We start from the raw sequence: 25,680 nt of genomic DNA, 5'->3' as shown, positions 1-25,680 counted from the left end.
AGGTATTAAAAATAGATTTCAAAAGTAAAATTTTAGCATACTGACTGACGCTGTAAAGCAGTGCTGCTTAGCCACCTTTACATATATATATAATGTTTTATATGTCACACTTGCTCATTTAGAAGGTGCAAAAGATAACTTTATCTGCTTTAAAAACACTCATTCATCTGTTACAAAGTAAAGCCTTCCAGCCAAACTTATTACCTCATCAAAACTGGAGATACAGCAAGGGTCTTGCTTTATGTAATTCCATTTTCTGTCTATGGCAAGAGTGACTGCCGAAATTACTCGTAACAATTAATTGTTCCAATTTGTTACTTATAAACAACTGCCTGGGAAGAAAAAACGAGTGGTTACTACTCTTTTGTTCCTACGAAAGGGGCCACTGATGTGCCACTGATGAGCTTTGGTGGCACGGGCTGCCCATGACGCTGCTGGGGCAGCGGTGGCTGTTCCCGATGGACATTCCCGATGGACATTCTCGATGGTCCCGGCCCTGGCAGGTCCCCGTCACCTCGCCAGCTGGCCTGAGGAGCGTCTGGCGAGCAGGCCCGGCCCGGCCGATGTAACAGTGTTTGTAATGAGAAATCTAAACAGGGAATGGCAGCGAGGCATGACAGGAATGTGTTTCCATTGGAGAAGCCCGTGCAGAGAAAAAGCATAAGCAAAGCCATGTCCAGAAGGCCTTTCAGCTGGCCAGCACGGAAGACTGATGTTATTGTACACGGGCTGTCACGCTGCCAGCCCTCCCTCACGGGTTTGTTTTCTCTCATGCTCTCCCTCTCCCTCTCCCTCTCCCTTCTCCCCTGCCTTCCTCCCGGGGCCGGCTGTTTGCTCAGGTGGACAGTGACACCGTTTGGAACGAGCTGCACTCGGCCGGGGCGGCACGCATGGCGGTGGGCTGTGTCATCGAGCTGGCGGCCCGCGTGGCCTCCCGGGAGCTGAAGGTGAGGTCCGGGCCGCGCCGTGGGTGGGAGCGCCGCGCGGGCCGGGAGCACGGGGGGCTGAAGGGCGGCGTTGTTCCAGCGCTCGGCTCCGGGGAGGGCGGCGGGACCAGAGCCGGCAGCGCGGCCGCGAAGGCGTGGCATTGCATGAGCCGTAGCGGCCGTGGGCAGTGCCAGCGCGGAGGTGCTGCAGCCCGAGGTGAAGTTAGTGCACATCTCTGCCCAGCGGCTGCGGCACTGCCTTTGAAGTAAAGTTTTAAATATTTTTTTTTTAATGTGGCTGTTTAGTCACGTGCGTAACCTCGGGATACCACCCAGCGAGAGGGGCGGCAGCCGCCGGGTTAAGAGGGCGCGGCTGGCGAGGAGGGCGATGGGCAGGCGGTGCCCGGCGGGCAGGCGGTGCCCGGCTCCCAGCCCGTGTGCCCCCGCTCCTGCCGGGCCCCTTCCCGCTCCTATCTCCGTGCCGCGGGATCCGCAAGGCATGATGTACAGAACCCAAATTACCGCCAGTCTAAACAATTTATAAAAGCTCCAGACCTGACAGACTTTGACATTTTATTTGGTATTTTAACGGCCCTATTTAAAGGTACACCATATGCAGCCGGAGTGCAGGTTTGCCCTAATAAACATTGTTGGAGCTAACATGTCTCCTTAATGAAACTGTTTATTCACTTTCCAGTCCACATACTAATGGATTCATTCCTATTTCCAGAATCAAGATGGAAATAAATATTTTAAAATTAGCACTGAATGATGATTTTTAAAACTCTAAATTCTGTTTGGAGAATTTTCTTCCTGTCTCTCGCTCTTATTTCAATCAAAATATGTTATCTACTTGTTTGGGAATGGGGACATACATTTATGTACATATGTAGATAGATATAGAACATATCTGTTGTACCAATGACATCATAATCAGGTGAAATGCAGTACTATAGTTCTGACATAATCAAATGCAGTTACTAAACTTTTATGTTCAAACACTGAAATGATAAACCAGGTACCACACAAAGTGTACAAATTTTGAAATCTCAGATCAAGGACGGGGTGCATTGTATGGGATCCTGTTAATGTATCCTTTCTGATGAGTTCTTCATCCCCTTTAAGATCTTCTGGGCACAGTAGAATATGTAACTCACTGTGCGTTGTTCCATACACAAAACTAATGAAAGTGAAGAAGGATTTTTTACCTAGTTTTTATCTTTGGCAACTGTAGGACAGACACCAGTCTCTAAGGCAATTTAAAAGCAAGTTTTGATAATAATAATGAAGTGTGTCTTGTGTGTACTTGACATGAGCAGGGGCCACTACAGAATCTTTACCACTTACCTCTGTACATTTGTGGTGTGACTCTCAGAGTGTGAATGCTCTTGCTTATTTATGTCTGTGATAGACAGCTAAAAAGAATCAGCAGCTATTGCGAGATTTCTCTTGCTACTGGTGTTGCAGCAGTCTGTAAACAGATGTTTTATATTCAGTACTACATACTTTATATTTAGAACTATTTTGTAGTTTACTGTAACATTATTGTTGATCCTAAATAGAATCTTTTTCTACAATGCAGAGAATTGAACCAGTCTCACGCCACTTGCAGTTGAGACATTGGAAAGGCAGTTGTTCAGTAGATACACCCAGTAGCTAGTTTAGAACAAATCATCAGAAAAACAGAAATGGAAAGGATTTGCTGTGAAAGAGAACTGTGAATATTCCTACCATTCCTGATAGGTTTTTATCTAACCTGCTCCTAGACTTCCAACATGAAGCCCAGCGATTTACGTGACACTATCGCATCTGTATGAACTATCAATCTGCATGTGGTATTTTTAATCTAATGTTATGGAAGGGTTATTAATGCCTGACTGTCAGTAGAAAAGCATGTTAGCAGAATTTCTGTAAATGCAACAATCCTGACATTAGCTGTTTCGTCAGTCTTCCTATGTTTGCTTTGTCACTGCATCCATTCAAACCCAGGGTTTCCTAGCAAGTTGCTCTCAATACTCTCATATCGTAAATTACATTAGGGGGATTTTTGCAGTGTTTTCTGGAGCTCTCTACAATCTCCGTAAGATTTTACACCCATAGATCTGTATGTTCCAGTCTACCTTTATGCCTTTACATGTTCCTTTTTCATCTTGCTGCCATTTTATCTGTAGCAAAGTAAGTTGATGAGCTGTTTCTGTTAGGGAAAATACCAGATTTGTAATGTACTTGTGAAAATCTAAGGGGAAGAAGATGAAGTTGACCACTTTCACATGCATTCATTGAGCAAACATGCATGCGAAGGAACCATTTAGGGCCTGTTCTGACTGTGAGCACTGAGTGGGAGGATTAAGCTCTGATGGGGATCTGGAATGATCTGCTACAGCCTCAGAATTTTTGGAGGATTCCAAGAATTGCATGCAAGCTTTAACAGCTCTGCAACATGTTAACAGCTAGATGAGAGCAGTGGAGAAGCACACCGTAGAGTTCCCTGGATGTTTACTACAGTGGATTGCTATCAGACGGTGTACTGTCAGTTTGGTGTCATCTTAAGAAAAAAAGATAAATGATGAGACAGGGCATACTGACTTGTCTGAAATCCCACAGTTCTCTGAGAAGAGTTGTGTGTCCTGAAGTTCACAGTGGCAGACCCACAATACACAGAAATGAGTAACCACAGAGCAGTGCTCCAGATTGAAGCAGAGAAGGCAGTGGAAGATCTACCCACTGCACTGCAGAATCACAGATGCCTTTTTTTGAAACAGCCATGGTGACATTAGGATAATCTCAGAGTAGAACTGTCTAGTGTAGACAAAATCATGAGACAAAAAACCTCAGAAATGAGAAGCTGAAGTAATTAATTTAACAAGTGCTTTTCTGACATGAGGATTATCAAATTTATAGGTGTAGTTAGGTACAGGCAGCCCAAAAATTTCTTATATCTTGATGAATGAATATGTATATTCAAAAAAGAGTAACATGGTTTTCCTAAGATAAGTTGAATATAATATTTTATTTTTTAGACATGAATTCAATTTAAAACCCAATTTTTTTACAACTGTGCCTAGCTAGAATGTGGAAACAAACATCAAGTACCTTATATTGACTGGGATTTGACAAATAAAGTTAATTTCAGGAAGGACAGGACATTTCAATTTCTATGCTTATTCCATGGTCTTAACTGATATCATTTGCTATTGCACAAAGTGATAGTAGTAGTTTGGAGCTATAGGTACATGTTGCTAAGAAAACAGACTGCAAAATAAACCATGAAAAGTCTGCAAAACAATTGGGAGATTCATTACAGAGTTGGGCATGAGTCAAACTCATATACAAGGCAAAAAATTCTTTATTCTGAATTTCCTGAGACTATCAGTCCCATTGCACACAAGTCTCATTGAGAACAGCAACATGTTGTTCATCTGATTTGGACAGTGTTCAAAAACTGACCAGGAATTAAGAGGAATTCTCTTTGCTGTAGTTCAAACCCCTTGTGAGACATCAGATTTCTTTGATCTCCTTGATCACTGGGAAAAGGATGAGTATGAAAGTACTAGAGAGGTAAAACAATGGCTGCAATAGTAATTAACAGTGGTGGGTTTTTTTGGGCCGAGTTTTGGTTTGGGGTTTTGGTGGTTTTTTTTGGTGAGTTTTCTTTGGTGGGTTTTTTTTTTGTTGGTTTGGTTTGGTTTGGTTGTTTTGTTTTTTTTTTTTAAATTGGGACAAATTGTCCCTTCTCTGGGATGTCTTAATCTGGATGTTTTTTATTTAATTATGTACAACTGTTAAAATTAAGCATTCTGTGGGGCTGCTTAATAATATAATGAGCAGTCATTAATATCCATTTGATACACTTCTGAGGTAATATTTAATAGAGAATAAAGAATTGCATGTGATGTTATACTGAGTCAAAGGCTATGCTTTTTCTTTTTTCCTTAATTTATTTACATGTCTGAGGAATGTCATCTTGGTAATATTACAATAGGAGGTGAGCCTAATTATTACATGAAGGTTACCTTTTTTTGAGCTGTTTAGAATTAGGAAAGCTGCTGATGCACAATGAGGTATTTATGTTATGTGGAATCAGAGCCACACCTCTCTTTTCTGTCTGTTTTTATGTATCTATGTTTGGTCATTTATCATTTCCCCGACAGATTTATGTAGAAAGCTTCTCATACTCTGCTGCCTGACTACAGATTTTTAGAAGAGAGGAGTATGTGGATCTGGGTGAATAGAATTCCACCACAGTCATTAGCTATATCCAATAAATAATTTTATCAGATAAGAGAAGTCTTATGATATATTCCTTAGTGCTTGGGGAAGAAATAGAGGTAGTGCCCAGCATATGATTTCTTGCATGCAGTATGGCTCATGAACTTGGAAATCATTGTCTCTAGCCTCTACTCAATGACCTTGCCTTCAGAAAGAGGGCCCACAAACATGCAGAGAGAGAGAGCATTTCTTTCCTGGAAGTGTCTCCTAAGGCTCTCATTCCTCTCTTTCATTGCCAAAGGATGTGGCACTGGGAGATGCTGTCCTCCCCTCCCTTCTCATTTATTGCCCGGCCCAGCTGCTTCTCTTACATTGACTGTGATGCTCAGCTCAGTTCACCTTCCTCCCTGCTGTTGTGCTGCTTCACTCACAGGCAGCTAGGCACCAGGAGACTCTTCCCTTGCCTCTGCATGTGTCCTACACAGCAGGCATGTCCCTCCTGCTGCCCAACTGGGCAAGTAGAGAGGTTGTACAAACCCCACATTAGACATGTCTCGGAGGAAAATAAGGAAAATTTCTGCATCTGTGTTTTTTTGAGTTTCAGATTTCATTTCTAACTATTAGAACTTGCAAAGAATCTTATCTTCAGGACTTAGCTTGCCAAATTGTTTTTTTTTATTTTTCCTGAAAAAGCTTAGACTGCTGTTATTTTCATTTTGTTAACCAAGTTATTCATATTTATCCTGCCACCTGTTTTGTTGCCATATGTTAGGTGTTTATGAAATGGTTAATACTACATTTAAAAAGCTGGAATTCAGTTAATTTAGTGTGATAATTTTGCAATAATGGTACTTCCCTGAATAATGTCTTCCAAAATGTTATTTATTCTTGTAATAGTTGTTTCATTGTGTGTTGTTTTGTGAACATTAAATGTGTCTTAATTGATTTTCTGATAACAATTTATACATTTCTCTGCCTGTCCCTCAATATCTATAAATTGGCTGGCAGGAATAAAAATCACACAGGTGAAAAATATCATTAAAAAAGAGTATACCTAGTAAGAACCTCTTTTTGGAAGGAGTTTCCAAAGGGGAGATGGGAGTAATTCTCCCAATGGGAGATGACTTTCCATCATCATAGAAAACTCACTGCCAGAGCAGACCATGTAGCCATGGAAAATACAAAGGAAGATTGCTGAAACATTCTTCTTCAGCCTCAGATGACTCCTTCAGTACTATTATAAGCTAGGATTAATTATTTTAAGTACAGAACCTATAATAAGGATTATGGTCTAGTTTACTTTGCATATCCTTTAAATATGTAAATCTTGGTGGTGGTAGCACTTTTTTCTGTGATAGAAACATGTAGTGCTGTATATTTTTAATTTGACAAACTTGAAACAGAGGAGAGCTACACAAAAACTATCAAGAGCTGGTAGGATTTGTATGATTATTCCCTGCTTAAAAAAAAAAAAAAGTTTGAATGAATTAAGAAGCAATTTTTCAAAAGAACACTCAAGAAAAAAGGCACATAAGTTAAAAGCATGGTCTGAGGCTGTCTTGAATATCCACTTCAGCTGAATCAAGCACAAGCTCTTTTTCTACCTTATCATATGTGTGTGCACACACACAAACACACACGTGTAAAGTTGCCCTGTTGGTAGTTAAGGGTCATTTAACAGAATGAATGCAATTGAAATGAGGTTCCCCTGAACTAGAATCTGATACGTTCCTGGGATGGTTCTTTTTGATACGTCAGGTTGAATCAATACCAAAGTAAACCTCCTGAGTTTGGTCATTGCTACTCTGGTGTCCTTATATAATCCATAGATGACTTAAATTGAACTTGAAACTCTCCTTCCAAATGAGCTTGGTTTTTACTCTTCTCAAGGCCTTTGTCACACAGGGCTGTGGAAGATCCATCGTGTGGTAAGTAGTACTAATCTAGTGAATAAACAGAATTAGCTTAATCAACCTCCTCTTTCCCCCTCTTAGTTTTCTGGTTTTAAAAGTATTCTGAATAAAGACCTTTCAGCCATATTTCACAGCTCTACTGCTATGTTTTCTTGCAACAAAAACCTAAAATTAATTACCATTCTAAAGACAAAATAGGCAAAAACAATGTCTCCCTAGTCCCACAGTGTCCTCCTTCTGGTAAAGCTTCAGGCCAGCAGATTTCCATGGTGGCCTGAACAACACAAAACCCCACAAAGCTCCTCTGTTTGCCTACAAAAATCTCCTTTCCTGGAATGTGCTCTGTGCTCAGGTACCTCCTGGACAGTACTTCTCCTGCAGCCTCTGCCCTACCCTTGTTTCTACCTTTTCACCCTCTGCCCTATAAAAATCTCCTTTTACTTGAAAACAAATTCCAAGTGATGTGTGGCAGCCACAAAAAGAGGCATTTTTTCCACACCGAGCCACAGCATTTTGAACAATGCATGTGTGTAAGAAACAGTAACAAATGAATACTTCTTTTACTACTGTTAATGATTGATAAAAGCCATCAATCAAAGTTACCAATGTAGTTTTTTAGGTAGTACTTTGTATTCTTTGCTTTTACAAAGTTAAAAAAATTGTGAAAGTTCATATTAAACCGTCTCATAGATACTCTATCCCAGCAATTATGGTTATATTTTTAGCTGAATGACTGTTATTATTTCATATAATCAGATAACTTTAATTATATGTGTGGTACATAGCTTATCTCCATGACCACTCTGTACTTAAAACTCTTTTGTCTGCTTTCTTCCCCAATGTAGTTAACACTAGTTGTGGCTAAACAGGCCATCATGGTTGTATATAAATTAGTCTGCAAGCGCCAACTTTTCATGTGTGTTTTCTGGTGCTATCCACTTCAGGAAAGCAGGCAGGGAACTCTTTGTTTCCATGAGAGTTAAGTGTTTAATGTCCATTTCTGTGTACTAGCTTCCTCTGCAAGACAAAATGGTATTCCCTCATGTCCATTACTGTTTTCTTAATCTACGTGCTGCTAATACTGCTCTGTTAAATCACAGGTTCTTGTTCACTGCACTCACAGACCCCCAGGGCCAAATGCTGGCTCCTGCTCTGGCTGTATGAGTAGCTTGTAAAATTGTCCCAAACAGTTGCCCAAGGATTGCCTCAGCCTTACACCACTCATTCTCATGCTTACCCTCGCTGATGGATGGCATAGCTTAGGACTGTGTTACACCATAAGGCACTGGTAAGAATATGGTTATCTTCTTCCTGCTGCCAGTTGCAAAGGGATTCTTGTAGGCAGCCAAGACTTAAAGCAGCCCTGATGTTTGTTATTGTAGGAGTTGACTACACCAGAGATAGCAGAGTTAAAGATGGCACTAAGGCCACTTTAGGGATTAGACCTGTCAGATACACTGTATGGACTGCCTTTTAAATATAAAGAAATTGGGATTTTATATGACTGTATAAGGATACAAGTGTGTATCTATATATATCTATATATATCTATATATATCTATCTATATCTATATATCTGTATCTCAAGGAATATAAATTCTGACACGAGAAACGGATACATTTCTTTATAGTGATATATTACACATTTCTGTATAATTCTCATTCTGAAACACGCGCGCACTGAAGCAAAAATAGAACCTTTCCACTAAAAACAAGTGCATGTCCAAGACTGCCTTGTTTAAGCACCGGTAATCTTAAGAGTTAATTGCTAGATAGGTTAAGGAACTTAGGTAGGTAGAAATTAAAAACTTCCCACACCTAACCTTAGGAGCAAGTTGAGCTTCAAGTGTGGAATTCACACCCCCAGTTAGTTACCCGGTCTCCATCTGAAATACACAGAACAGGTGAGGTTGGAAGTGGTCTCAGAATGTCCTTGTATCCTCTTCCCTTGCTCAAATAGAGCTGCCTAGAGCTAGTTGCCTAGGACTATATCCAGATGGCTTTTGTATATCTCCAGGAATGGAGAATCTACAACCTCTCTGGGCAGCCTGTTCTATTGCTCAGTCACCCACACAGTAAAAGGGTTCCTTCATATGAAGCCTCTGCTCTTTCAGTGCCCATTTCCTCTTGAATAGTTGGCATAGATGGCATTGCTCATTCATTCAGGGGTTTACAGCTTAAAATACAAGAAGACCTTCAATTTCTAATCGCAATTAAAGAGTTTTTACATTTGAAGAAAAGCTGAGGAAGAGCTCCAGACCTGTTGTTAGAAACTTAGACTGAAAAGATGTGTCTCAATATCTATTTTATGGACCACATAATCTAAATACAGAGTGGTGTGGTAAACAAATTTACAAACTCATCCCCATGTTCAAGAAGGAATTGAACCTTCTTGAGTCTTCTGCTGCTTCAATAAGTGCTCTTGGAGTGCCTGCTGTGGTTTATTGCTATTTTTTGCATGGCAATGGCTTTTCTTGAAGTCAACAAAAAGCCAGATGATTTTACTAGGGTAGTACCAGGCTGAAACTAGTATGCACTGCTTCTCCGTGAGGCTTCTCGCCATACCTGGAGTACCTGACGGGCCAGGTCACTCTTGGTTCTCTTGTAATCAAGGCAGAGCAAGCTCCTCACTGTCATGTGAACAGAAAAGTCATTCACACCTTGCCACAATGACCACATATTGCTCTAGAGAAAAATTGTCTACATCTAGTTTTACCTCCTATATAGAGGTAATGTAATTGAAACACCAGTGGAACTCTGCAATAGATGGTCAATTCCAAGCCCTGGACTATCCACGCATGTTATGGTATTGTCTTGAGTACTTGTCTTGGAAAGGTTCATGGAGAGGCACAGTAGATGCCAAAGCATGATGTAGACCAACAATGTAGCCCCACACACTACAGAACAGGATTAACTCGACCACCAAAGACAAGAAGGTCACAGTAGGATATTGTGCTGGTTTGGCCAAATTTAGAAATATATCCTCTGAGAGAAGGCAGGTCACCACCCCTCCCCCACCAGGTTCGGGAAAAATAAATTTTCCTCGAAGGAAAGTAAAGGAGATAAAAACTATTTATTTAACAAACACACAGGAAAAGGAAAATAATGCTAAAGAATAAAATTTCGCTGTGAAGGAAAAATCCTGGGAAAGTGTTAGAGTCCTCCCTTTGGTCTCCTTGGAGCTGGGGCTTGGCCCAGGGCCAGGCCCTTTGTGCTCGGTGGAAAGTCCTCCCGATGCGCTCTGATATTGAAGCAGTCCAGTAGAAAAGGGAGAAAATCCAAAATTCCAGGGAAGAAAAAAAGTTCAACTCTCAGTCTCTCTCTGGAGAACAAGAAGCTGAAACTGGCCAAAAACTGTTCTGGGCGCAGCCAGCCGGGTGCTTCCTCACTCCCCTGCCGCAGCTGGGGAAAAAACTGCTATCTCTGTGTGACCTTGAACAAGCTGCAAACTGCTTTGAAAAAGTTTTGCTCAGTTTTTCCTTCCCCCTCTCAGGCTCAGTTTAGAGGCATAGAAAGGGACAAGAATTAATTTCTGGGCATAGGGCAGTGATATGGGATACACATCACAAAGTCACCCCAAGACAGATGTACACCTCTGTTCTTTGGAAATCAAGCATCCAACTACCTATTTAGAGTCATGAAAGAAGAGAATACTTCGCTTACTGTGGAAAAAGACTAACATTTTTCTTAGTTTTCATTAAAGGTCCAACTCAGCAGGTTTATCTGCAGTCGATCTTCTGTGTAAACTGAGCCTGGGCAGACTTCTCTTCCTTTGTTGTTCAAATATGCACAGATTTTAGAATATCTCTATTCAGGCTTTACTCTTTATCCTCAAATTTAAATAAAGGTAATCACATAATGGCACAGACATGAATCGTTTTTCTAATGTTCATGTCTGTCAGTCAGTTTAATGTTCTGTCTACTTATAAAGGTGTCTATATCCTAGTATAAATAAGGCTCTGTACAAAAACACTTTGAATTTATGTGTGTTGGCTTCATTTTCAACATATTGCTGTATGTTAGTCTTTCTATCTTTAAAGCAGATTTTTGCCTTTCTGTCTACTCTGCTACTGTCTACTGAGCTCACTGTCTGGTATTTAAAAATTGCCTAAATAAAAAAAAAAAATCATGTTCCATTGTTCTAATGTATGCTATATTCACGCAAAGTTTGAAAGTAGGAGAAATTAAGTGTTTTATCAATTGCACAAAAGTTGCTGATAATTCTGTATGGTAACTAGTTTTCAGTGTTTGGTATAATTCAACTGTATATTTTACCATCAGTGTAACATATGCACTTTTTTTTTAAAAAGAAAATTTCCCATGTGAATACTGAACTTTTTGTGATGTAAAAACTCATGAAAAGTGGTCACGACCCTGTTGTGAATATCCTATGTCCTGGTGGAGAACTGTAATAATTAAGCTCTGATTTCAGAAATTACCTAGATGTAATAAAACAGGGTTTCCAAAGAGTCTCGTCAAAGTAAGGGAACAGAAGAGAAGCCTATACTGTAACTGTCATATTGTCAAAAACAGCAGTGCTGATATTTTCTGTCTCTATATTGCCCCATGAAATCCTCCTAGAAATAATCATCTTAATTATATTGATCTTTTGGGAATACTGATAAAGGTAGATGATAATGAGCTGTTAGCTGAGCAGGGGCAGCTGTAAGCCTTTCATGGACTTTTTCCAAATTCTTAAAAGTATCGAGAGAACAAAATACAGGTAGCATCATGCTCTTTCTCTAGTAATACCCTCTTTCCTGAGTCTTTTTTCACCTCATTATCACAACATTCATCAGCATAAATATACTTTGTTTTTTCATAAATGCTACAAGAGAGTTCTTTGCCAAATTCTTTTCTAAGTCATATTTTGTGTGAGAAGGAAATGTTAAAATACCCTCAGAGGGATAGAGAATACAGTTTTAGCTGAGAGTCTAAAGCTGGTTTAGTTCTGCAAATTAGTGAAGTCCACAATGCCATTTTTTTTTTTTTTCCTGGTGTGCTTGATCTATAGGCGATTTATATCCCATCTCCAGGAATACCTACCTGAATATGAACATGTATAATTTTTGTACCTTTAATTGTTGGGTTGTTGTATTTTGTTTGTTTGGGTTTGATTTTTTAATGTGGACAGTTAATGCAAAATAAGTCATGATGTCAAATCCCTCAGATTCTTTAAATGGTGGCCAGAAGAACCGCTGTTACAGATGCACTCCCTTGGTATTGTAATTTAAGTTTACTCTGATAGAACTTTGGCCATGCTCCACAAAACTTTGCAGCTGTCTGCTTGGATTACATCTGGCAGCAAATTAAATACTACAACCTGGTAGTTTTGTTTATAAATTAATGCCAGTGAAGCAACACAGGTAGACAATTTCACTGGTGCACACAAAACACACATTCATATGATTGTAAATAAACAGATTTCACAGGAACCAATGTAAATATTAGCTGCCATGTTCTTCTGTATTTACACCAATCTGAGTGAAAGTTTAATGTTTCTTTAGTAAAAGTTTTTATGTTTCTTTCAGGTTAGAGAAGGCTGAAACATTTACATTTATCAAGTTTTAGTATATCAAACTGGAATACTTTAATACTGATTATTAAAATACAGAAGTATTCCAGCCTTTTTCTTCCTATCTCCTCTTCTTTGAAAATACAATGCTTGGTTGGTCGTGCAGCCATACATACACACCAAGTGTTTGTGTGAAGCTGTGTGAAAATGCAAGTTGGGCCAATATCTCATGTACAGATTTTAATTTCTTATTTTTATGTATGTGGTAATTGTCATTAATTTGATGGCCAATATATAGCTGAATAGAAGGACCATCTTGGGTAGCTGAAATAAAGAGGAAATACAATGAAGCAGTGTTGTTTCTCCTGAATCTAACTCTGGTAAGAGAAATTTGGAACGATACACAACCTTATGAGACACTGCTTCTTGAATATATAGTCTGACTTTCTGAATAGAGCTACCTTGCCAGCAGTTCTACATTTTCTCTTTACCATACCCACTAGAAGGATGGAAAGTCCATTTTTCTTTTAACTTCAGTGACTCCAGAGGCAAAAAATTCCTTGGTCATCACTGATCATAGTGCTGTACTTTATGAAATTTATATACAGTTCCAGAAAGTGTGTTAGAAATTGACTTCAGGGAATCTATTAACTTGCAAGCATGGCAGGTTCCCAAGTATAATTTATGGCTGGCAGAAATATGGGATATTCATTGTCATCCTTTTTCTACTGTTAGAAATTATGTGTGTGTGGGTCTGAATTTATCATTTAGTCCATACAGAGGTAAGGTCAACAATGGCTAACCATGCCAAATGTATACCTCAAGCTACTTTTATTTTGAAGCATCTCAAATTGGAGCAAATTAAGATTACATGATCTTAGATGACCTTCTTTTAAAATGTGAATTCTAAACAGCAGAATTGATAACAGGGCTTTCTCATCCTGCCTTTTTCCTTCTCTTTAGATCATGTTGCGTGTGTATGTATGTATGGGCATGTGTGTATTTATATAAGTTTATATGCCACTGTTCTCAACTGTATTATTTCTGGCAGTACTATGAAAGGATGATTGGATAGAAAAATTTCTGAAGAGCCTCTAATAGATTTCAATCCCATCTGCCTGCTGCTCTGTTTTGCTCTGAGTAAAGTATTTTTTTAAGCTGATAATTGAAAACCTATCTTGCTCTTACAGAATGGCTTTGCTGTTGTAAGGCCCCCAGGCCATCATGCTGAAGAATCAACAGCCATGTAAGTACCAGGGAATATTGCCCATCTTGGAGCACTAAGGTTACTGGCAATCACCTGCATTGTGCATGTCTCTGAAGAACTGTAATTGTTAGCAGATGACTGAAAAGGCTTTCTAGGTACTCCCAGAAGCAGATTTATGGCCTCAGAGATCATATAGCATTTTTTAAAATGCTCTGAACATTATTTATAGCTGTTTTCCTGACTGATTTGCTTTCTTATTTCTGTTCTTCTCTATTCCACAGGGGGTTCTGCTTTTTTAATTCGATTGCAATTACTGCCAAATACTTGAGAGACAAGCTAAATATAGGCAAGATATTGATTGTAGATCTGGTATGTATTCCTGGCAAGCATCACACTTGAAGTGCATCTAGGTAAAAGACAATGAATTTGTATTTATATGTCAGACTTTTTTGCTTTTAATACCTACAAGCAATAAAGGTGTGCATTTCCTCTGATTTTGGGAACTCATTAAAGCCAGGATGGCAGTACTGAAGCTATAAACATCTATGTTTCACTTTAATGGTGTTAACTGCAATTTAATGAGAAGAAGGCACAGATCAGGGCAACTTTTATGGTCCTTAAATGAATTGATACTTCCACTGTTAAAATAACCCTACAGAACCCAAATTTACGTTTCCCTACAGAATAGAAACTTTAAGTCGTCAGATATTCTTTAAAGAATGTTATTGCATTGGTAACAAAATTTTCCCAGTTCACAATGATTCGACTTGTTGTGTAACTTTGATATTATTAAACAGATCGACAGGTCATTCTCTCCAAGAAGTTTTCTAGTTATGTGTGCCAGGTTTTGGTGGTTCCCTGAAGGAAAGACATGTGATTAAAAATCCACTTCATTGGATTAGTCTTGTATTTTAATAAAAGGCATTCTTACACAATACTTAAGACATTTAACAAATGGATTATTTAAATGCAGATGACATTTGGCATGTTGGCTATATTATTTTCATGAATAATGAATTGGAGCTCTGCCTTGCACTTAAAGGATCAGCCCAATGCACAGCCCAAGGAAAGTTGAATGCTGATTTATGAGCACCATTTTTGTTTTCCTACAGTTCATGACTAGGTGTAATAGGGTGTCTGACAAAGCATAGACAGGAAATGAACCCTGGCATCAAAACTTAACCTGTTACATCTGCACTTAATTAATTTTTGCAGGTGATAAAAGATTTAAAGACGAAATATGTTAAAGGGTTTTTGAAGTGCAGGGCTTAATAGTCTAAATCTTGTTCATATCTGCACTCATAATTAAATCTTATTGTGGAGTCATGGCCTTACCATCTAGCACTTTTGTTCAGTTAAACATGCGTACTGACTGTTGAAGAGAAGCAGAGAAAGGGGGAGTGTGGGAGAAGCAATGGCAAGTGAAAAATGAGTGGTAGAGTAAATATATGGGTAGGTTAAATATTCTTAGAATGTTTTTCAAATATTTCTCAGATTGTTCTTCTGTCATTTAGAAACATAATTATAAACTGCCAGAAACTATTATTTTTGAAAAATTCACTTCTACTGTATGTTATGTCTGTTTGCTGACTTGAATCTTTCAGTTCATTGCTGTAAATTCTGGCCAAAAGTGAACTCTCTTTATTCTCATTTTTTTTAATAGGAAAAGCCTACTCAAAGTTCCTGAATGTTTTAAAGTTTTTTTGTCTGTAAATGTTACATTTGCCTTGTTGGGAAAATACTTCCCTTTGATGTACTTAGCCAATAAGCACTTAGAAATTCAGCTTCAGTTTCTCAAGGCAAGGTTAAATGTGCAAATCATTATCTGTGCAAATGATTACCTGTGAAGCTGCCTATCCTTATCCAGGCAAGTAGATAGGGAATTTTCAGCCTTTCTCCAACTGTCCCATTGACCAGAATAACTCAGCTGGTGAAAAGGAAGAAATATGTGGCTGACATAGAGTATTTCATTTCTGGAGCAGTTGCAGTCCAGTCCCTAGTCTGCTCCATGGGCAGAGCAATGATGTACAAAAATTCATATGGAAAATCTCTTATGCATGCAAACTATGGATAAATCACAGGCCAAACTGAATGAATGAACAAGTTAATAGTGATGTCTTTATTCCCACCAACAGAGTTTGGAGCATCTGAAGGAAAGAATGGAATTACAGATGTTAGACTTGAAATTAACCTTTAAGACTATATTTTGATAGTGACTAGCACAGCAGGACCCCATGCAAGTTGGCAGCTATACATGTTACTCCAATATAAATATTAAAAAGTAATATCCAATCCCACACACTAAAGTGTATTCTAGTTACAAATTAAGTATAGTCTTCATAGCTGCTACATGTCTTCATGTATCTTCCCTTCATCTGTTTCTACACTGAAATAAAAGACCTATCTGACAGGGTTTTTTTCCTCATTCCACCATTTGGAAAAATCTCAGGTTTTGAACTGACTTATATACCGTGAATACATTTGATCTAAGCACAGAATATGAACTCATTTCCCACATGCTAACATCACAGTCTTAAAGAACACATTCCTTTGTCTAATCAGAGAAGTTACTGCTCTTCAAAACAGAGCCTTTAGTGGAATTAAAGTTTAGGCAGCAAAGTTAGCTTTGAGATTTGAATAATGAAAAAAAAAAAAGAAAAAAAGATCTCTCTATGCCCATTTAACATTTTTTCTTCTCTTTTGGAAACTGTTACAGCAAGAATATATCTAAAGCCCCGAATATGTATGGAAAAGAAAGACTAATTAAAATAACAAAATGAAGTCCTACTGTGTCCCTGCAGATCCATCTATGTGCCCAGCATAGCTTGTCAGGCTGTTGAAATCCTCATTCCAAGATCACCCATACTTGCATTTATGCTAGCAGGATTTGAGTCTGTTTTGGAGTAAACCAATTAATTCTGTCTCAGCTGAAGAGTGAATGGGATTCTGGGATTAGTCTGCATGCCAGATTTTACTTCATTTTCCAGTCAGAACCATCTAACACTACACTAGCTGCCTTGAAATCTCCAACACTCTCATACCAGTGTGTTCTCCTTTGCATGTCTGTGTTACATTTAACCTTGGCATTAAGTCACAGTTGGGCTGTAACTCCATCCTCATGTTGTTTCAAGTACTTTCAACATAGAAAAGAAAAGAAACTCTTATAATATTACCCTACAGAGGTCCCAGAGGAGGTCCAAATCAAGCACAATGCAGTACAAGTAGGATTCAATCAATGTAGAGAGTTCTGAACAATGTGGGTGAAACTCATGAGCTGCCTCAGCTGGCAAGGAGGGCAAGCAATGGTCAGTGCTTGCTGTGCTATCGGCAGTGCACACCTTGAGGTACAACTTGAGCCTTCCTGGAGTCTAGGCATTTTGAGGAAAATGTGACCTTTGGACACTATTTGAGGAAAATGTGACCTTTAGTGTCCTCTTGGACACTAAATTTGATTTAGACCTCATATTGTTTATAAAATAAATATGGACTGGGTGACAGTGACAGTGTTACCATTCAGTGTACTTTGTGTGTCCCTCTTAATTCTCTAAATCAGAAATTTCAAAGGGAGGGCTTTTTTTTTACTTTTCTTTTACTGAAAGGCAAGTGGATTTTTCATTTTCACTTGTAAAATTCTTGTGGGTCTAACCACACAGAATAGTAGTGAAAACAAACTAAAAAAAAGGAAAAGTCTGCATCATCAGCCTTTGGTATAGATATACTGTCAGCATTTCTTTGTCAGCATTTTATTTAATGACAGAATTTTATTCACTGTCATTATATAATGTTTGAAATATGGAGACTGGCCAAGGTCACTCCTTGATTGTGGAAGGCACCATCCTATCTGCCAGATGATTTAATAGCTAATGAGATCATATTGCTATGTCTTCAACTGTTGCCGTCATGATTTTGCAAAAATGAAGTATGAAGTCCTTTCCGCATCTGGCATCTCTTTTGATGTGGATCTAACTGCTGAGGGACTGAACTGAACTGAATGTTTCAAGAAAGCCAATTTACTCAGCTGGTCGCAGAGCCTTTGACCTCAATAGTGGAACTTGGCAAATCAATGAATACTCTTATGTTTAGTGTTCTGTCAAGAATTGTGAAAAAGCTCTGTAAACCATAGATCCTTCTGCAAAATACTAGTTTGTAGTTTAAACATTAGTCTTTCTTCAGAGGCCAATGAGGCTAGTTAATTAAGCCTGAGGGGTTATGAACTGTTGGCAGTTAATAAGTCATAAAATTCCGCCATAAAACAGGATGCTAGATTCCATCACTGAGGCAAGGAGTACAAAGAGCCGGTGTATAAATATCTAATTGTACAAAAGGACTGGGATTTCTCAATGACTGCTCATCTGGAGTCTCCAGGGCACGCTCACTATGGTTTCCTGATTTTTAGAAGCCAGTTTAAAAAATGAGTGCATTAAAGAGTAATTTGCCTGAAAGTTCAGGAAGTATGGGGTGGTGAAGGGAGGGGGAAAGTGAAAGACAAAAGGAGGGCAAGGGAGAGGGAGAGAAACAGAGAGAGAGAGAGAGGAGGGGGGTGTAAAAGAAAGCAGAACTGAGCTCTCTACACTGAGTTGGACATTATTACATTTGTCATCTGTTTTCTTTCTCCTTTAGGATGTTCACCATGGCAACGGTACACAGCAGGCTTTTTATGCTGACCCCAGCATCCTGTATGTTTCCCTCCATCGCTATGATGAAGGCAACTTCTTCCCCGGCAGTGGAGCCCCAAATGAGGTTAGGTTTATTTCTTTAGAGCCCCATTTTTATTTGTATCTTTCAGGTAATTGCGTTGCATGATTACCCCTAATTTTCTTGTCCTTCTCTGGTTCTTTAAATTACACCAGATTACCAAATTGTCCACTGGGAGCAGGGGACCAGTGGAGAACAAGTGCATAACCCAGAGCAGTCCTTGTCAAACAAGGCTGATCTGACACCTTGTTTGATGTTTGTTTCTAAAGCACATTTGAGAATTTTTTTTCTCCCCTTTCCCTCTCTCTTTTCCTCTTCCTTTTTCCTCTTTTTCACTCCTTTTGGCATTTTATTTCTATTTTTTCAGGTTGGAAGTGGCCCTGGTGAAGGGTATAACATAAATATTGCTTGGACAGGTGGCTTGGATCCTCCTATGGGTGATGTTGAGTATCTCACAGCATTCAGGTTGGTACCATTTAGAGTTTTGAAAACTGTTTATAGAACAAAAGCACATGAATAAGAGCTAATGTAATATTGAAAGTCAGGAGAATTATCCATGGTGAAACCAACTTAATCCTGGTATCCCAGTATCTGAGAGTTTAGTAAATTTTAAAAATGGGTAATTTAATTGTTGTGATCATCCATGCAGAATCAACAAAAAAAATTTTTAATTATTTAATTGGTCACTACTGTTTTCATTATTATGCCATGCCAGTAAAATTACTTTGAGCTTGCTTACTTCTCTACGTATAAAATTTAAATGTAAGTATTTATACCAGGCAGAAGAAAATTACTGTTCCTGTTCATTTTGATTGCAGTTACATGCCAACAGAGCAGACAGAAAGCAGTATAAAGTATGGTCCAAATCCAGTGTTCCTCATTCACTTAAAAGACTCATTATGATGCTCACAGATCTGACCATTAGGTTTTTTTCTACAAATTGCAGTAAACTGTTATTTAATTAAAAGTAAATAATTTTGAAATACTGCAATAAGAATGACAGGAAATGTTGCATGCTTTATTTCTCTTTGCTCCCTCATAATGAATATTCTCAATAGCTCATTCATAAATGAAATTTTATTCCTTCATAGGTGATGCATCATAATCTATTTAGTCTTATTTCCATGGGACCAGAGGAGATAAGAACAGTATAAAACACTATCTTTTAGAGTTTCAGTGTCCTGTCTTACATACACCATTTCCTTTAACTGTAAAGAAGTCCAGTGGAAGGGTTTAGTGAAGTTTAGGGAAGGTGAAGGGTTCATCTTTCAAGTTTGGGCAAATGCTACACCTTTGAAAAGGGGTTTAATTTAGAGGAGAATGATATGCAAGAAAGGCAAGGGGGAAACCAACATGTATCTCTAATCTCTTTCAAGACATTTAGTTTGAAGTAGTGCAATTACCTTATACAGTTTTTGACTATATTCTATTGAAAATACACCACAAAATCCCACAAAACTCTTGTTTGTTGGTGTTTTTGTGTGTGTGTTTTTTGGATTTTTTTCCAAAGAACTTCTGTGTAGCCCATGAAATAATATGCAGAGTTTCTGATAAACACCACCTGAAATCAGAGTCTAAGCCCTAGTCAGAGAAATAGCCTTAGATATTCACAATAAACCACTGTTATTGTGGAAAAGGTTGTAATTTTATTTGCATTTGTCTGTATTCAAAAAGTGTCTAAACAAATGGTAAGTGGCAGGCTCCAAATTTTCTACACTCAGTAGTGCCTCAAGCTCTTTCCAAGATGTTTCCTCTACTTCTGTGAGATTTTTACATGAGTTAAGGAACTGGATGGCTCAAATCACTGGTATTAGTGTCTGATATTAATATATCTGGTATTTCCACCCCAACATTCTTGGTTTGGATCCAAACCGTCCCACTAATGGTATAGGTAATGTGGCCATCTAATGATGCAGAGAATGGTGGTCCCAGTTTATTCAACAGAAGACTCACATACTGAGCCTGTAACTGGTACCCCTGCTATCCTGATGACAAATACCTGGGCTTAGTAGTGCATTTACAAATATGTGCTTCACAGTTCTATTTTAAAGCACACTAGTGAATTGTTGGGAGCAGCTAGTATTGCTGCTATGCCTATTACTCTGCTTCAGAGTTAGAGGGAATTTCAGTCTCTGTTCCTAAGCAAAGGAGCACTATTCAGGAAAATAAAATTCATGTAACTTATTACACTGACTAATCATATGCAGATGTAAATGTAACTGTATTTTTTTTAAGGCAAATAAATTCAATTTTCAGTTTAAAATCTCCTTTTGAAAAATTTCTGATGGTAAAAATTTAATGTTGCTATTTGAAATACATCCATTTAACTTTGTGATTAATGTTGTAATGAATGTGAATGTTTTTGTCCAAGCAGCAACAGGAAATGTTTCCCTACACTCTCAGCCCCTTTTGACCTGATCACAGTCGTTGTGCCCTCTGTAGGTCGTGCTGACATGGATTTAGTATGACTGGTACGACAGTTTTGAATGGGGATCATTGAAGCAAACAGCACGGAACTTTGAAGGGTGGATACAAAAAGCTGTGAATTACTTAGGATAGACCAGGTAGCTGTTTTCTGTAGATCTGGTCTGAGTGGTAGGTAAATTTACAGCTCCTAGTAAAGAGACACTTTATCCATGGCCAGAATCTACCCTTGCTATTATCCAAAATGTCACACATGATGTAGCCTAAGTCCTCTGTTTGGCCAGAACAGAATTGTGAGACAGTAGACTGGCAAGAGAGATCCACAGTCCAGAAAATCAATAGAAAAGTTGACAGGCTCTCCTAACAAGTCAGCTGTTGTTCTGGAGTTTCTGTCTGCAACAAGTCAGTTTTTAAGAAAATAAGTGAGTTTCAGAGATAGAAAAATGTTATTTGGTTTTTTATATTAGATTACATGCTTTTATAGACAGACCTACAGAGAAGACCCAAACTAAGGTGTGGAGAAAATTTTGAACATCTTCAATCTTGTGAGAAAAATAAGGGACAAATGGAGAGATTATCTCTTTATACCTACCAGTAGACAGAGAGATTGGGCAGTATTCAGACCCTAGTGAAGGCAGCAGTGGATACTGGTGAAGGTCCTCTCCACCACGACCAAGGTGTGAGTAAGTTTGCAGGTGGGTGGAGCCTGTTTGGAGAGAAGCCAAGGCTTTCTGCTTACTGGCTGGCACCAGAGTCTGATCCTTTGAGATCTTAGGAACTGAGAAATTTGCATTAAAATAATCTAAAACTCTCCACGGGGTGCACACAGCTTTCACTTTCTCACCAGCAGAGCCCTAATTTCATCCTAGAATTGCACCAAGCATGTATTTGAAGTGTCAGCAGCCTTGACACTAGGTAGCTCGTTATTGCCTGATTGACTGTCAAATTTCACAGCAGAGATCTTTCTGAATGATAATGTCCACAGAAGAAGAGACCAAGGCTTTTTTTTCTGTCTCTAGAGCTTAGCTCATAACCAGGTGTTATATATGATGATGTACTTGATATCAGGTACATTGTTTTTAGGTCAGAATATATTTGTAGAAGCATTTACACACACACACATACATATATACATGCAGGTAGCAGAATACTAGTTATTTTCCACTCCATAAATAACCAGATAAATCTATTTTATGTAAATCTATTTTATGTAAATCTTTTTAGGATTGAATAATGTTCCACCTCACTTTTCCTCCAAACTGTTAGAGAAAATATTTCTGTTTCTTCAGGAAAAAACAACTTTCATGTGTAAAAATGCAGAAAAATTTGGAAGCATAACAGAGTAATCACTTCAAAGGCATGATTAGTGAGTGGCTGCACTGAAACTATAGTGGGAAACAGGAAAAATTACTGTGCTGGTTTGTGTCTGCCATTTTGATTTCAGTGCTACAGGAAGAGTTTATTGTAGTTTTGAACTACCTCTTTCTATTGCAAAATCAAATTTAAGTGTCTGTAGCCAACTTGAAGATGAAGACTGCTCATTCATTTATAAAAGAATATGTTTTCATTTCTTTCTTATTTCTACTAAGAAAATAAGTTTGCTCATGTTAACTACAAGGAGGTAGTAGCAAATGTAGGAGAGAAAAGTTTCTGTAGAATGGAAAATAATTGCAGTAATCAAATCACTATACCATTTAATTTTGCCAGAAAAGTGTTGTTTGATGTTTACCATGGTTAAGGAAGTGGCCTAGATACAAAAATCCTTGAAATAATGACATTTTTCTAAAGGGCAGGCATCTCTTCTTTCCTCCTAAGATAACAAAAATGCACATCTCTTTTCCATTATTTTCAAGGTCTGAAGTATCCCTCTAGAGAATTTGTTTCATCGTTTACTTCCACCTATTCAGGTTAAATTTGCTTTAATCTCTTTGAAAGCAAAAGGAGATGGTGGCTGTTTTCTAAGAGGATGATTTTACACTCGGGTTTATGAGGATGTAATCCACTCTCTTCTGCCAACAGTTCTAGAAAAAAAAATAAGAGCAATGGTTGACTAGTAATGTTCAAATAATTATTTTCGTAAGCTCCACATTACACCAGATGTGCTCAGTAAAGCAGACAGCAGAAAGAGGCTCAGGTCTGTGTTGTACATGCACATATGTCTATGGGTGTACTTGGAGTTTGCAGGGGACAGGAGAGATGTGTTTCCGTAGAGTGGCATACAGAAGATGCAGGAGGCAGTGGAAACAAATGAGAGTGTTCAGAAGAGTGAAGGAGAAGCAAGAGACAGAAGGAAACTGGGCTGTGCCTTCCAACTGCTTTGCACAGCTTCTATTCAACAAAAGAGTTGTAAATTTAGCTTAACCAGCCAGTGTGCTCTGGCTGCTTTGCACTACTCCAGAGTAGCATAAAACAGCCACAGCATATTAATGAACCTGTCCATAAAACCTTGCATAAAATGAAACCTATATGTGTGTGTGATTCTTGGAATGATTAGAAAGAGCTCATGATAATATTATCTTTTAGCAGTCACATGTTTGATTTTAATTTAAGAAGGGGAGCAAATTCAAAAGAAATAGGTGGCAATAAGGCAGAGCTAAGGATGAACTATATCCATGATTTAATTTAAAATATAGCACATTTGTAATTACCTTGAAATATAATTTAAAATGAAGTTCAAAATTAAAATCATGCTTGAAATTACATGTGTTAAAATGTGAAAATGAAAAATACCAAAGGTGTGCAGAAAATCTTCATCCTGTCTTGCAGTTCTTAGTGCTTGTTTTGGGAGAAAATAAATATGTTTAAAACTGTCTGTACTCTAGTCTGTGCTCAAAAATATTAACAAAATATATTCGTTGTCATCTTGTGGCCATATAGGGCATAGTTAAGTTCATTTGAAACATTGTATTGACGTATAATCTTTGGTTTTTTCCGTAGTTTTGCATTTCCAGATCTGATGACATTTTATTTTGACATTTCAAATGAAAAACTTTGTAAATGTACTTTTGAGGTTTTCATATATATTGTCCTTGTTAACCCTGTTTCAGCATAGGTATTGACTGTAAATTTTCTTTCCTATTTATGTTAGAATTTAATACATAAACTCTAAGAACATGATATTGCTATATTTGCCTTATAGTTTTTTAATAGAAGTATACATAGCTTGTATTTTTATTTATTAATTTAATTTTCTTGTAAATTTTACTTTTAAAACTTTTTGTTCACTAAGGAATTTGAGATAACTTTAAGAAGTTTCATGTATCCTGTTGGTATTGAATTTCATGGCCTTAAGTATGTGTGTCTCAAAAACAAAAATTCTTTGTTTTAGCTCAAATCACTAGTCTTCCACTTTCATTAAATGTCCATTTGTTTATGTACCGCACGTGTAGATGAAACCCACATTCTTGCCTATCCACATTTATTATTTTAAATACATTTGTATGATCTGTGTCATGTCCTTTCCTATTTTTTTCTCTCAAAATACAATATTTCTGGTCTTTTTCAATCTCTCTTCATTTGGAAATGTATCCAGTTGCCAAATCACTTTAATTGCTCATTGCTGAGGCTTGGCTATTTTCTGGAAATGAGCTCAATACACCACATGAGGGCGAACCATCGATTTATATTATTTTGAATATTATTATGTCTGTCTTTGGCATCACTGCTCTGCAATGTTGTATAACTCTCTGAGTAGAAACCTTGGTTTCTGATAAACATAACAAAAGAATGTAGAAGACAAAAATCAACGTTTTTTCCTAGCTGTACCTAACTATTTAAAGTGAGTAATGGTACAATGCTGTATTGTGATGTTTAATGAATTCCACCAAGAGTAGTGTTTGAGTATAAAGTTCTTTAAACAATGATTCCTAATGCCCATAACTTAATGCTATTAATTTTTTATGACTGTGATATCCAGAGGGTGCTGCTGAGGTGATCTCATACTAGATGAGGTCTAAAAAGTATGATAAGACTAAGTTTCTGATTCAAATGTTTGATAATGTTTGATATCTCTTCAAAGAGATAAAAGGAAAAAAGTATGGGAGGGGTTAAAAACCCCCCGAGTTAGTTACTCAGCCTCATGAGTCAATAAAAGAACTAGAAGTAGACTCCAGTAACATCTTCAGAACTTTAATCTATTGTGCTATCAGTGAAGTCTATTCACAATAGCCTCAGACTAGCCAAATGCCATGCTGATCCTTACTAATGGAAACTAATTATTTATTTCTCAGTATATTGCTTTATAATAACTGCTAAAAGTTATCTCAACCATAGTTAATTCTCTTGTCTATTTGTTGACAGGAAAACATTCAGCATTTCACCATGTATACAGGAAGGTAGAATTTCTGAGTCACGTATGACAGGCAGACAATGATTTACCCAAATGGAGGTGGACATTATTCAGACTGCTGGTTATCCACAGTCCTTCTGCATTGTCAAGGGCAATGCATTTAGGAAGAAAAATATGGCTGAAGAGAACACAGTCATGGAAGCTCTGGGAAATCTAAACAGCAGTTTGTGTATGGATATATATATAGTTTGCTTTCAGGTGCCCATAGCATTCTGCAGTTATAAGTTACAATTTCAATCAGTTTTTAATTTCTGACCTTGTCACTTCTACCCAGTATCATTAAAAGATGCGCATTTCAACCAGAGATGTCTCTCTCTCCACTTCGGCCATAGAAAATGTTTTAGGAGAATTCAAATAAAGATGAACGAAACAGCTGTAGAAAGATAACTTAGGATTGCCTGAGCAGTTTCTTTTGAAGAAGTTTGAAGAAGGTAAAAGTCTGC

The 25,680-nt window shown here is 38.0% G+C and overlaps 1 protein-coding gene across 14 annotated transcripts in view; it reads left to right on the top strand.

The window, feature by feature from the left end:
- HDAC9 (histone deacetylase 9) overlaps nt 1–25,680 on the top strand; it is a 462,820-nt gene that overhangs the window by 346,173 nt on the left and 90,967 nt on the right. For all 14 annotated transcript variants that reach the window (XM_032110318.1, XM_032110251.1, XM_032110312.1 and 11 more), the window contains 5 exons: nt 840–947; nt 13,754–13,809; nt 14,052–14,139; nt 18,391–18,510; nt 18,833–18,930. In XM_032110318.1, the coding sequence (XP_031966209.1) occupies nt 840–947; nt 13,754–13,809; nt 14,052–14,139; nt 18,391–18,510; nt 18,833–18,930 (470 nt within the window). The remainder of the gene's footprint in view (nt 1–839; nt 948–13,753; nt 13,810–14,051; nt 14,140–18,390; nt 18,511–18,832; nt 18,931–25,680) is intronic.

Source organism: Corvus moneduloides, chromosome 1, assembly GCF_009650955.1.
Source record: "Corvus moneduloides isolate bCorMon1 chromosome 1, bCorMon1.pri, whole genome shotgun sequence".
Classification (NCBI taxonomy): domain Eukaryota; kingdom Metazoa; phylum Chordata; class Aves; order Passeriformes; family Corvidae; genus Corvus; species Corvus moneduloides.
This window is presented reverse-complemented; position numbering and strand designations above follow the sequence as displayed.